Below are 12,500 nucleotides of genomic sequence, written 5' to 3'. Positions count from 1 at the left end.
GCCATAATGCAGCACCCGCATGATGGTGATCTTCGGCGGGATGATGGTCCCGCGTCTCTAATGCCATCGGAAACCGTTTCGATGCCGGGAATGGGCGTTCACAAGCGACACACTGTCGGCGGTCGTCCTGATGATAGCTCGGTTGCTACGATGATGCTAACCATTGCATTCACAGCCTGCTACTACTAACCTGCGCACCTGAAAGTGTGCACCCGTGTACGTGTGTATCGATGCATGTGTTGATGTGTGCGTTTTTGTGCAAAGTGCATTTCCTTGCACCGGGAGAGTGATTGGGGAAAGCAAGCATATCGAGACGCTCAGGAAAAGCTGAAGGTGCCTCCCGTTCCACCGCCTCCACGGGTGTTGGTATAAAGAAGGAAATTTTCTAAAAATAATTGCTGATAAATGACCGATAGAAAATTGCCAATTAGCAACGCCAGTCTCCCCCCCAGCAAGTAGCACAGAGGTGTGCGCAGAGTTAGAGTCGATACAGTGTGCAGTGAGTTTGTTGTGTGGTTACGTTGACCAACGGGTGCCAGCAGTTGCTCCAGAGCTCCTCTCAACCACCGTCCGTCCGCCCGTGGCACACGCCTGAAGGTGGTGCATTGAAGTGTGCTGCACGGCGACAGCAGAACGTCCGGCGAAGCCGTTCCGGTCACTCCGATCCGATTCAGGTTCGCGGCAACCCCGTGAGTGCGCAGCGCTGGCGAGTGTCAATAGCAATAGTGTCGTCGTAGGTGGCGGGAGTGGGGTTGGTGGTGGTGGTGGTGGTACCACCGCGACCGCCACGGCAGCCGTAGCCTCCGCTGCAGGAACGGCCAACAGTTGCGGCAATCATGCTGCTGCTGCTGCTGCCGCCGTTGTTGCCGGTGCCGCTGCGGGCACGATCCACAACAGCAACAAGCAGCCTCTACAACAACAGCAACAACAACAACAACATATGGCGCATCGACTGAAGCATACCAACTCGGTAAGTGAGACAGGTTGGCGGGAACAGAATGAGGGAGGGTCAGATGGGATGGGGTTAAAGTACACACCCTGTGTGCACGGTTGGAAGTAGGTTGCCGTGCGTGGCTTGCACGGAATGCACCGCCGCACGGGAGCCAGGGAAGGTTGGACCTTGGGTTCACCCTCCGCGGTGCGTTGACCATCGAGCAGCATTGAAAGCAATTTTCATTTGGTCCACATTCATCTCGTGCCAAGCGAAGAGGAGTGACCGCCTCTGGGGGCTTGTCAGGGGTTGATTGATTTGGGGTTTGGCGTCGTTTGTGTTATGCTATACGCGCACCATCAACAATATGAACTCTACCGATGCGTTCTTTAACCAATCGTAGTAGTCCTCCCTTTTTAAAACATCAAACACAGCGAAGTAACCCGTGAATAGCCGGTACAATTTGAAGCTAGAAAAACAGATTAATCATCGAAATGTATCATTTTATGTAATTTACTATATTAAATTCAACGATAAAACGAGATACAAAACGGCGCCACACAGAAAATGCAAATGCTAATTTGATTATTTTAAAACAATTTTTAGCTTGGACTCGTCTTGTCACCTTAAACTGCCACACGCCGCTCGGTAGCAGCGATGGCACGATGTCGTCGCTATTGATGACTGCCCGTATGCTTCGTCCTTCGACGGCTCACGAAGCTGACGGTGCCGGCTTTCGGTCCATAAAATCGATATTTATGGTGTTTCACAAAATGGCTTAATTTGTCTACTTTTTTTTATATCCTACACCTTTCACCGTACCATCCGGGCTCCGATGAAAGCAAAACGAGTTGCCCACCTTCTCCCGCGTGGCCCACGGACGGTATGAGCATCATCATCATCATCATGAGCTGTGAAACGGAAATCATTTTCTCGGTACGACTCGACTGCTCGCTTCACCGGTGATAATGTTTCAATCGGCAGCAGTCCTATGATGATGGCAAAACCCTCCTTGGTTTCCAACTCAACCGTGGTGTCTCGATAGCTTTGGTTGGCTGGTTGGTTGGTTGGTCTGACGATCGCAGTAAGCTTACCCCGCCAGAGTGCGTTTCGATTTTACGAACTTTCTCTCCCAAAACAAACCTACCGTAACCACGGATCGGATCGGATCGGATTGGGTGGAAAGTCAGGCTGTTCCGGGCCGTTGTTTCAGCTAACCAGAAGTGAGTCCCCGCACCGAACGGCGGGAGACAGCTTTGCGACAGGAAGGAGGAACCGCATGCGCGACACATGCCGGTGCGCCCGGTGTGTGTGGGTGCATAATGCTAATCTTGTTACGCTGCACTTCATCAGCCAATTGGAAAACCGCACCTTTTTTTTTTTAGCTCCAAGCACATCGATAGCTGGCCTTTTTGGCTTGGCGGCGGCTGGTATTACGGTGTGGTTGTCGTTGTTGTTGTTGTGCTTTGTTTGCTGCGATGCCGTGCTAGCCGCCGTGTGTCGTCTTCGTCATCGAAACCGCAGCGACCGCAGTCCGACGAAGTAGTAGGCGCGCGGGAGAGGGCAAATAGTGTGCTCGCTTGCTCCATCATCTTCCGCTCGCAAACATCCGCTACCCAACAGCAGGCGGTGGCGGTGGTTCGGTTACGCTCGGTGGATAAACTTGCTGGCTCATGCCCGCCTGCTCCAGTCCAGTCCAGCTGCTGCCGTCCAACAACCGCAAATGCACGCAACAAGTGGCGCGGGCGCGTACCAGCAGCAGCAGCCGTCAGCAGGCGGCGATTGCTGCCGATTAACATCCCGTGGCCGATCGCAATCGCGACGCGTCCACGACGCCACCACTTCACTGTTCGCAAATTGATTATCAAACTACTATCATACTGACGGAGCGGAGCTGGTGAAATGTTGGGGTTTAATGAAGGCAAAAATTATCTTTGGATCATATCGTTGATCAATAGAGGCGGGGGAGGTGGTAGGTTGTGTAATGTGCGCGCGCTCTATATGGACGCGCGTAATAGGGGAGGCCCACCCCCCGGGGGGGTGGGTAGATAATGAACCGCGACCAGCGGCAATTTCGCCCAAAATAGATGATCTGTTCCACTATCCCTTCACACCGGACCGGAGCGTTGTGCTCAATAACACACCCAATCAGGCTTGTGAAGAGAAGATAACGGTTTTAAATATTTAATAACAGGAACGTTATTGGACTTTGTTGTTGCAAGCAGTAAATATGTAAATATTCATTTTTATGATCTATCTTATCTTGTTAATCATATGCTATACTCAATCGTAGCAGCGTTTGTTCCGCATCTTTTTATTGCTTTTGAATGAGTCTCGTTGTCTAATTCGTCGACATGCAATTGATATTTATGGCGATCGATTATGATCTCTCTTCATGAGAATATCCATTTGAAGCATATCGCTTGTTCATTGTCCAACATGCATTGTGTACTGATTAGAACATACGAGGCATGGCGTCGTCCTTTCAAGGTTTCTGATTCCTTTTTGTTTTATATTTGTAATTTTCATTTACTGTATTGTACAGGATTTATCGACGTTTGAACATGCGAATAGCGTTCTCTTGGAAAAGTCGAATGTCCAACCATTGCATAGTCAAAGTGTTTCGAAAAGAAATGATTAAAACAGATCGCTAGCGACAAGAAATTTGGAATTTTGAACAAAGCATTAATGGATAGATGACGACAATGACCATCATAATATGGGATAAACTAATATTATAACATTCCAAAGCAGTGCGATTTTTTTTAGCTTTTTTATATTATTCTTCAAATCTAGAAGTGTCCCATTACCACCTTTTTCCACTTGCATAGTACTACTTTGTCGAATACAAGTATATGAAACATTTGATGAGTGATTGGTGTTTTTTTGGAATCTAAACAAAACTGATCAGTTGTACAAAATGTGTTTTTGAAAAGAAATACGTCTTTGTCTGGCCATAAATCCAATAAAGACATGAGTGTACACCTGTTAAGAACAAGAACAACAACATTTTTAAGGTATTCTGCTTCAGTACTCTATCAGAATAATTGCGAATCAGGAAATAAATTAGAATGCCTGATGGAATAATTGCCATTGATGAGACGATAATTCTTCTCACATATGAGCTTACGCTGATTTTCAACTTTCACTCCCCGATACAATGCAGAAACTGTGTCCGATAGGTATGCGATCCATTTGCTAACTAAAAGACGATTTAAGAAAACTATTTCAAATTGATCGCGCCACCCAGGGCAACATTGCCCAGTTCCTCGCCGAGGCGACACTCGAGCGAACTCGGACGTCACGTACCTGGCCAGCAGATGCCGCTTTCCAGACCGCTTCTTTAATTGAAGCAACACAATCTATTTGAATTCTCCACGCTCCACGAGCATCAGCTAGTGTCCAATCGTCGTCGCCGTCGTCGTCGTCGTCGTCGTAGACCATGTTGCAGAGTGTTTTGCGCGCATCTGCGGTTCTGGTAGCTTCGGCCCCCCACAATCGAATTGATTGTGAACCCGTCGACAAGACAGACACTCCACCCTTGCGCCGCTGCTGCTGCCCGAGACCGATTGACATCAGGTGCCCCAAATTGCTCGGCAATCTCCCTTTGATTGATGTAAACGCCATTTCCTTTTATACCCCGAAGCGGTTCTCTCCACCCCAGCCAGCCCTGGGCCGGAGAATAGTTTGATTTATTGCTCGGTCCGCAACGAGAACTACCGGCAAGAATCTTGTCTTCGACTTGCCTCGCGTGGTGGGGCCTCGCCTTAGCTAGAAAGTTAGTCCACGGGGTTTTGGGTCGATTGAGCGTTGCCAGCATATGCCAGCGTCACATGCGCCACGAGAGCGCACGACGTCGTGTGGCCTGAAGCTGTTCCGTGCTGCTCCATACCGACCGACTGTTTGGCATCTGGCGTAAAGACGAATACGGAATCCTAAATAGCATTCTTTACGACCTCGCTTCCACGTGGCGGAGAGCGCTGCGTTGTGTTGTGTCGCCCCCCGCTTTTGTGTGGCTCATCATCTCGCGGGCGGGCAGGCGGGCGCTCTTATTGTAAACGCATTGTAGTCGCCTGCAGACGACGACTGACGACGGCCGGAGATGCTACGCTGATGAGCACAAAGGACGAGCGAGGCAAACATGCTGATTCGCAACAATTTATATTCCGAGACAGAGAAGGAGCGAGCCTTCATTGTCAGGTCACGCTGGGATGTTGGACCTTATTATCTCTTTCACAAAGCCAGCAAATAGAAGAAGATGCTGGACGTCAGGTACCTTACCTACTGCGCAAGGACACGCTGCTCCAGTGTCGCGTATTGTGTCGCCTCCCCTAAATGGCTGCTGATGACTTCTTATGAATGACGCACACCTAGCAGCAGCGCACCCAGTGGATGCTGGAATGTTGCCGATCAGGAAACACTAATATTGGAATAGTTTTGCCAAAGTAATTAGAACAGCCACACGCGATACCAACTCGATTTGTTCGTTTAATCAGTAATCGATACGTCCTTGCGCATGGAAAGGGATTCCGACATTTTCAAAGACAGTCCAGATTAAACTGCGCAACGATTAAGAAGGCGCAAAGCGCGGGACAAGATCACCATCTTGTCGTAAACCGTGCCGCCTGTCACTGCCGTCGCGTCGCGTCGTAGTGGGAGACCTACCGATGGGTGGATGGTGTGGGCTGTCGCCTTAATGTTACCTTGTCGTGTTCCGTCCGAACGAGCGTCGGAAACCCTTCACGGCGATCCTCTTAGGCCCATTAGCGAGCGAAAAAAACGTGAGCTCTCGGCTAATGTCCATAATTTATGACGACCGTTGGTCACCTCCTCTTCGCACACCGTACCGTGAGTCAACAAACAATCTCTCGCTCGAATCTCCTCCGACCGTTTGAATTCCGTCCAAGATCCGTCCATTACTTTCCAAATCAAAGCGTTCAAGTAATTATTTAACTTCAAAGTGTGAGACGACGCGTGAGGGAGTGCGATGAGGGACAAAAAAAAATGGGGAAAGTGTTTTATGTTTGTGTTTGCGTTTCTTGTGCACAGCAATATTAATCGGAGGTTCGAACGCGCCGCGACCGTATGTCGCGCTTAATGCGTTCCATGTGCTTCCAAGGGAGCGCACGACGATGAGAAAAGGGATTTATGTTGCTGCACCGAGAGTACACTGCTGTGGGTACACTACAATGATTGTGCACGGCTGGAAAATCGTTTAAACAATAAAATAGACATGGAGCACAAATTGTGCATACAAGCAGCTCAGGAAATCAGGAAGGAAATACTACGAGTGTACGGTGTGGGGTGTGGAAGGATGCGCGTCGTGATCGTGGACACACCAGCGCGCGCGCGTCGCTCTCACTTTGGCGCCTCATCGTTATGACTTTCGATTCGATTCACGGGCAGGAGTGGGTGGCCATTCATTGCGTGCGTGCACGGCGGTGTATGTATGCCAGCTACACGACGAACCAGCCAGCCTGTTGGGCCGTTACATACACGCATTTTGATTCGAGCTACAATTTTCCTTCTTTCCGATTGTGTAACGGTTGGGGCTACGCAGTTTGCAAATCACTTCCCAATTGTCAGACAACCTGGCCCCCGGGGGGAGAGAGGAGGGGGTGTGTGTTAGGAGTGGTTTCTTTTGCACCCAAATACACGACCATCAACCCCGTTTATGTTGCACCGGGTGGGTGGGTGGGTTCGGATTGCATCATCGGAAATACGATTCCAGCGCACGCTTTCCACTGCTGCGCAGCACCCTTAACGATTGATCGTGTGATTCGTTGATTGACTGTGGGGTGGTGTTAGACAAGTTTAGACAATAACCGAAGGGGGATAGCACTGAAGAGTTATTCGTCGAATGAAGATAAGGTATGGTGTTTCGCTTATTTCGCGCAGCATGCATCATTAAATGCGCATCGTGTGATCGGTAACAGTTTGTCATATGAAAGCGAGAAATAATCTTGTTTTTATTTCTGTTTTACATTTTTATGCTGCTTCATGTGGGTTATGTCTTCCTTTGGTTTTTTTTTTTAAGAAAATTAAAGGCTTTTCTCTTTCTGTCTACATTTTTGTAATTTCTTGCTCTTTGCGAATTCATTTCTCGATTTAAGTTTTAGCAAAGACCCAAAACATGCCTTGGAATGTGTGCTGATTGGCTTTATAAAAATGCACTTCAACTTTGAGTTGAATGATACATTACACATACAAGAAAGGTCTTTTTAATTTCTATTGTATATTAGAAGCATTATTTGATGTAATTAGAGTATTCGATTTTTTGGGAAAGAGCGAAAATAGAAAATAGAACACAAAAGAGACGTCGATTGTTTTCCAGTTATGATCGCTTCATCCAAGGTGATTTGTTTGTACACTTTGATAAATATGTTATAAGTGAGTTCGAAGCGGTGTTAAAGAGTAGAGGGAGTGTTTCAAAATTAGCTAGAAAAGTTATCTTCAACAAGTTTCTTAAAGATAAAAATGTTTGTTCTTGAGGTACTGAAACTGTTATGTTCACTGTTTCCGCATAATTTCTTTTACTTATGCTGCTGTTGCTTTTAACTTAAATTTTTATGATTCCATCAATGCATGTTCATATAATAATGTATTTATTTGAAATGAAATTCATGAACACAATATATTAGCGATGATAATTTATCAACAATGATCAGATTTTGTCATTTTGAATGTGTTTCAATTTTTTTCTGAAGATTCATTGTTTCATTAAACGTAAATTGGCACTTTTTTTTTGTTTTTGTTTTTAAAGTTACTGTGGAATTAAAGACTATGATTCATAATCTATGTTTTGCTATTAGTTTTCAAAACTTCAAAGTTCAAAAAGTTCAAATCGTTATCTTGTCCTATCAATTGATACACGTTGTTTTCATTACCATCACAATTGATACTTGATATGACCATTTTTCTTAATCGTTTGTGTTACAAAACATCAATATTTATTCTTGTTTTAAATTGGATTCCATTACAATTAACATTAAATTCACAACTTGCAAAACAAAAACGAAACTAGTGACGAATTGTGTCAATAAAAATTATCCACCACATCAACCGCTCGCGCATTCATCAACTTTCGCTCTTCAAAGAGATGCGCGCTTGCGAGGAAAATGTGTCTTTAAAGATGGGTGTGGCACCCGTTGGGAGCTGCTGCTGCCTATGGTGCCAGGCTATGCTCTCATGCGCTTTATGCTCGGAGTCTCGTTCCAGATCCAGCATTCAGCTGTGACACGCATATGGGGATCGGTCCGTCACACGCGCATCTTGATCGTCAGGGGGGGGGGGGGGCCGCTGGTGAGCTTCGTTGATTACCGTAATCCCCTCCCTCAGCGGCACGGGGCAATGGGGGTGGCCATCAGCACGCGGTCATTATGATTATTGCTGGTAACCATGTGCCGTCGTTGTCGTCGATGATTATTGTGCCACTGTCGACATGTTCCTCTCGGTGGTGGTCTCCTCTCAATTTATGTGCGTTTCGAAGCGCGTGCCATTGCCGGCCGACGATAGCCGGCCTTTGATTATACTACTTGTCGGTATGTGCTCCCCGTGGTGGCCGTTGATCGTGTGCTTGTGTTTGTCGATGAATAAAACATTAAAATAATGTGTGCACAACGGTGGTGTGGCATCCAGCCAATGAGGGATCGCTGCTGCTGCTACTGCTGGTCAGCAGATCTATCCAGTGGAGGAAAGAAAAAAGAAAGGCAAAGGGTAGTCGTGAGGTATCGCGGCATTTTAATAAGCCTCGTAGCCTAGTAATAGCCTCCGGTTGGTCAGTAGGACTTGTTGTCCTCTTCCGCGTGGAGAGAGAAGCTTCTGTCAATGAAAGGGCATCACGAACGAGGAAAGCTGGTGCTGCGGGAGTAAGCAACAACATTCCTGGTTAATGTAGTTTGGTAAAGAATGCTCCGGACCGCCGCCACCCGGATGGACAATCACGGCCTGTGGCCACATCAACACTACATACCAGACCACAGCAGCGCCACCTCGAGCTGCTCTCTCGATCATAGTCCGTTCGATCGATCGATGCTCGTCTAAGCTTCAGAAGGGGGTAGAGTGGGTGATTTCTCTCGGTTTTAACTCGTTCAACTCGTTGTCGTCGTCGTCGTCATCGTCACCCATCATCGGGCACAGCACACCCCCGGTGTCCACTCCGGAAGCATTCAGCATAGTTGTGAGAACGATGTCATCGTAAAAGAGGAGCCGGGGGGGTGGTGGCTTGGTGTGATGATTGGACACTTCCTTTTGCTCTCGAGCAAAAACACGATGGGCGACATATTGCCTTTTCCTGGACCACGCCACACCTATAGCCGCTGGCAGGGTGACCTCTGTGTCTGTGCGCGCAAATCGGGAGCACAAGCAATTTGTATTCTCCTCCTTCCTTCCCCCCCCCCCCCTTTTTGGTTTGTTTCGATTCGATTCGTTTGTTCCATTTCATATGTTTGACTTCGTTTATGTTGCTGCACGCAGCCGGTCTTTCTCTTTCATTCTCCTCGCTTTTTCATTCACTCGCTTCAGTTCATTATGCTCTTTAAAAGAGGGCAAAGCACATCATCAGGTGGCATGAACCGTTTGCCGCACGGCCCTCCACTCTCCCTATTCCGTGCTCAGCATCATCATCCCTCTGCTCGGTTGTATGCGGGCAGGGGTGACTCTAACCCCCCACATACACGGAGGGAGTGGGTATGTAGTTCAGTGGAACACTCGCTGTCATTAGATATTGAACTCTTGCCTCTGGGTGCTGATGAAATGCAGCTGCAGGGGTGTGGTGTTGGGGTCCCCCAGAAATGCACATGCTACGTTTTGCACTTTCTTCTATTCCAGGCGCAGTGGCCGCCGCTGCATCGAAACGGGAACAGGTGAAAGCCTAACCCAAGGAACCACTAGGCAGACGGCGGGCGGGATACCGTTGGTCCCGAGGCAATGTTCCGTGCAAGGTGCATCAGGCCTCGTTTTAAAAGAAGGGAAATAATTATTCCCGGTTGCATTGGTGGGGTGAGAGCAGGAGGGAGCAGCATTTTGTTTTGTGCTTTTGCTAGCAATAAAACCACAAACATTAAAGGTAATATTCTTTGCATAATACCCTCACCATCGGGTTGTGTCTTTCTAAACCACAAACTCAAGGCAGTTAATTTGAATTTTCCTGGTGATGTTAATACAACGTTAGGCTTGGCACGGATCAATTCTACCATTCTGTTGTGGTGCCATATCACATTTGTTTTTAAGTGTTCATTTGTTTTTAAAATAACAAAGGATCTGAGGATTCTAGCAATACGAGACGTAACATATTTTCGTCATCAAACCATTTTCTGGTTTGACTTTAAGTTGTGGGTCGTACCAATGATTTGTAGGTAAACATCATCTATTCCTATTCAACACTCAATATTATTCAACATATTAAACGTCTGTTGTACGCCTTGAGTGACTAGATATTTGTATATGTCGTTACTGCGTTATGGAAAAAGAATAGAGACCACCGGAAGAGGTTTGTTTTGTAAGAAAATATCGATAGCGGGAAAGCATCAGTAATAATTTCTGTATAGCTCAATATTTCCTTCAATATCCATCAAGATAGAACTCCTTTTCATCGGGAAAGAAGCTCCCTGATACGGGTTTTTATTTATTCTGAACAGCTTTTTTGGTATTAAAAACTTATTTTTGAACAAAAATACCAACTCATATTTCTTATCAACCTAAAAAGAAACCATTTTTTGTGTACAAAAATTTGAAAAAAAAAAATATGTAAAACCATCGCTCGCTGCTGTTCTTGTTTCGCAGAGTGTAGCTTCCACCATGAGTGACTATCACCAGTATGATATCGCGTTTTATGTATTTTTAATGCATGCCCCCCCCCCATTGCTCATAAAACATTATTGCTGCCCCGAGTACAACCATCCACATATTGCACTCCCGCGTATCAGGATGGGTTAGCAATATCAGACTGTTATCCCGTGTGGCCGGTGCTCCCGAAGCACATTGCCTTCCCTGTCGCGTTCTCGCCCATTCATTGCTCATTTTTGGATATTGAACCAACCGGGGCACCGTCAACCGGCTCTTGAACGGTGGTTCCGAAAGTCGAACAAACGCCACTTTTCGACGATGTGGCTCCTTGTGCCAGCAGAGCGCGCTCAAGAGGAGGACGACGTCCACCGAGCATCCATCGAACGCGAGAAACGCGTCGTTTGTTTGCCATTCGCATACAAACGCATGCACGCGGAACCCAGGGAGACAAAAAAAAAACCGTGTACCGACCGTGTAGTGCGCACGGTTTTAGGACGTTCGCTGCTGCTGCTGCTGTCGGTACACCTCGTTGCTCATCGAGACGCTCAATCGAGACACTCGACAAAGGCACAATAGGGACACCATCACCTCCGGCCCCGGCACCGCCATTTGCATCTCCGGTGGCGCTCGCAACGCTTCTCGCATTGTTGTTAATGGCGTATAAATTTGTTTCTCCGGTAGCAGAAAAACCTACAAGAAAAAGAGCCAAGGGAACAAATCGAGTGGCCTCTCGGTGGCCTGGCCAACTCGCGGAGGTCGCACGTTCCACAAAGTGTGCCTAGCGCAAGAGAGAGAGAGAGAGAGAGCGCAAGACGGAAAAGTACCACCGCCGAAACATCGGAAGACGATGACTTGGCCACTCAACCGGGGAGCTAAGCAGCTGGCCAGCACCAACCGCACAGCCAGTTGTCACAGTAGTTTCAATTGCATCAAGTGGTGGCCAATTGAGTGGCATGTGCCTTCACCCTCGGTATATTCGCTTTTCCAAACACTTCAGACCGGCAGCCGTTCGGTGGTACAGGGAACTGTAGCTAAGCTTAAGCAGCAGGAACGAAGGAGAAAACGACGGCGTCTGGATGGATTGAAAGCGATGCCGGCTGCTGGAAGATAGATGGTCTTTCGAGCGTGTGAAGATCAGCTTCTGGTCACGGAATTGAGTTGAGCACTTTGTTTTGTGGCTCTTCTCAACAGAGAAAGAGAGAGAGATATAGAGAGAGAGAGCGGACAGAAAGAAGGCAATAAAATGGCTATTTGCTTATCTCCAGTACATTTTCTCACACCCGGAGGGCCGTCTCCTAGTGTTTTGGCATGCGAGTGAACTCCGACGAGCGGAGAGTTGGTCACCATCATCATTCATTTGACACTTTTTGGAACCAGTTTTGGCATAGTTAAAAACCACCATCCAAAACGTGATTTAAAGAAAATGCAACCAAAGGAAAATGGGCAAACCACGAACAGGCAAGAACAGTAAAAGAGTTTTCCCTCCTTTCCATGCAGCGTTTACGAGTCAAACTCGTGTGGCCACTTCGGGCTGGCTCGAGTGTTTTTCTTATGTTTTCTAGCGCACGCGGTGGAATCGCTTCTTTATCGAAGCTTTTAATGTATGCACGTATGTCTATGTTCGTCCGGGGGAACAACGGTGGGGTCTAGTGGTTGATTTTTCCGCTTCCTTGCAATGGCCATACCGCAGCTCGCGCTCTCGGGACACGCACGTATGCCCCATAGCGCCAGCCCCCTGACTGAAGTGGCAGGAACGAACCGAACGTTGATGATAATGACGCGT

At 47.4% G+C, this 12,500-nt stretch overlaps 1 protein-coding gene across 7 annotated transcripts in view; it reads left to right on the top strand.

The window, feature by feature from the left end:
* Window positions 1-12,500, top strand: part of LOC126581703 (rap guanine nucleotide exchange factor 2) — a 33,944-nt gene that overhangs the window by 5,080 nt on the left and 16,364 nt on the right. For all 7 annotated transcript variants that reach the window (XM_050245548.1, XM_050245545.1, XM_050245546.1 and 4 more), the window contains exon 2: window positions 1-970. This exon is cut by the window's left edge and continues 128 nt beyond it. In XM_050245548.1, the coding sequence (XP_050101505.1) occupies window positions 941-970 (30 nt within the window). In that variant the 5' untranslated portion in view covers window positions 1-940. The remainder of the gene's footprint in view (window positions 971-12,500) is intronic.

The sequence above is a fragment of the Anopheles aquasalis genome, chromosome 2 (assembly GCF_943734665.1).
Source record: "Anopheles aquasalis chromosome 2, idAnoAquaMG_Q_19, whole genome shotgun sequence".
Taxonomy (NCBI): Eukaryota; Metazoa; Arthropoda; class Insecta; order Diptera; family Culicidae; genus Anopheles; species Anopheles aquasalis.
This window is presented reverse-complemented; position numbering and strand designations above follow the sequence as displayed.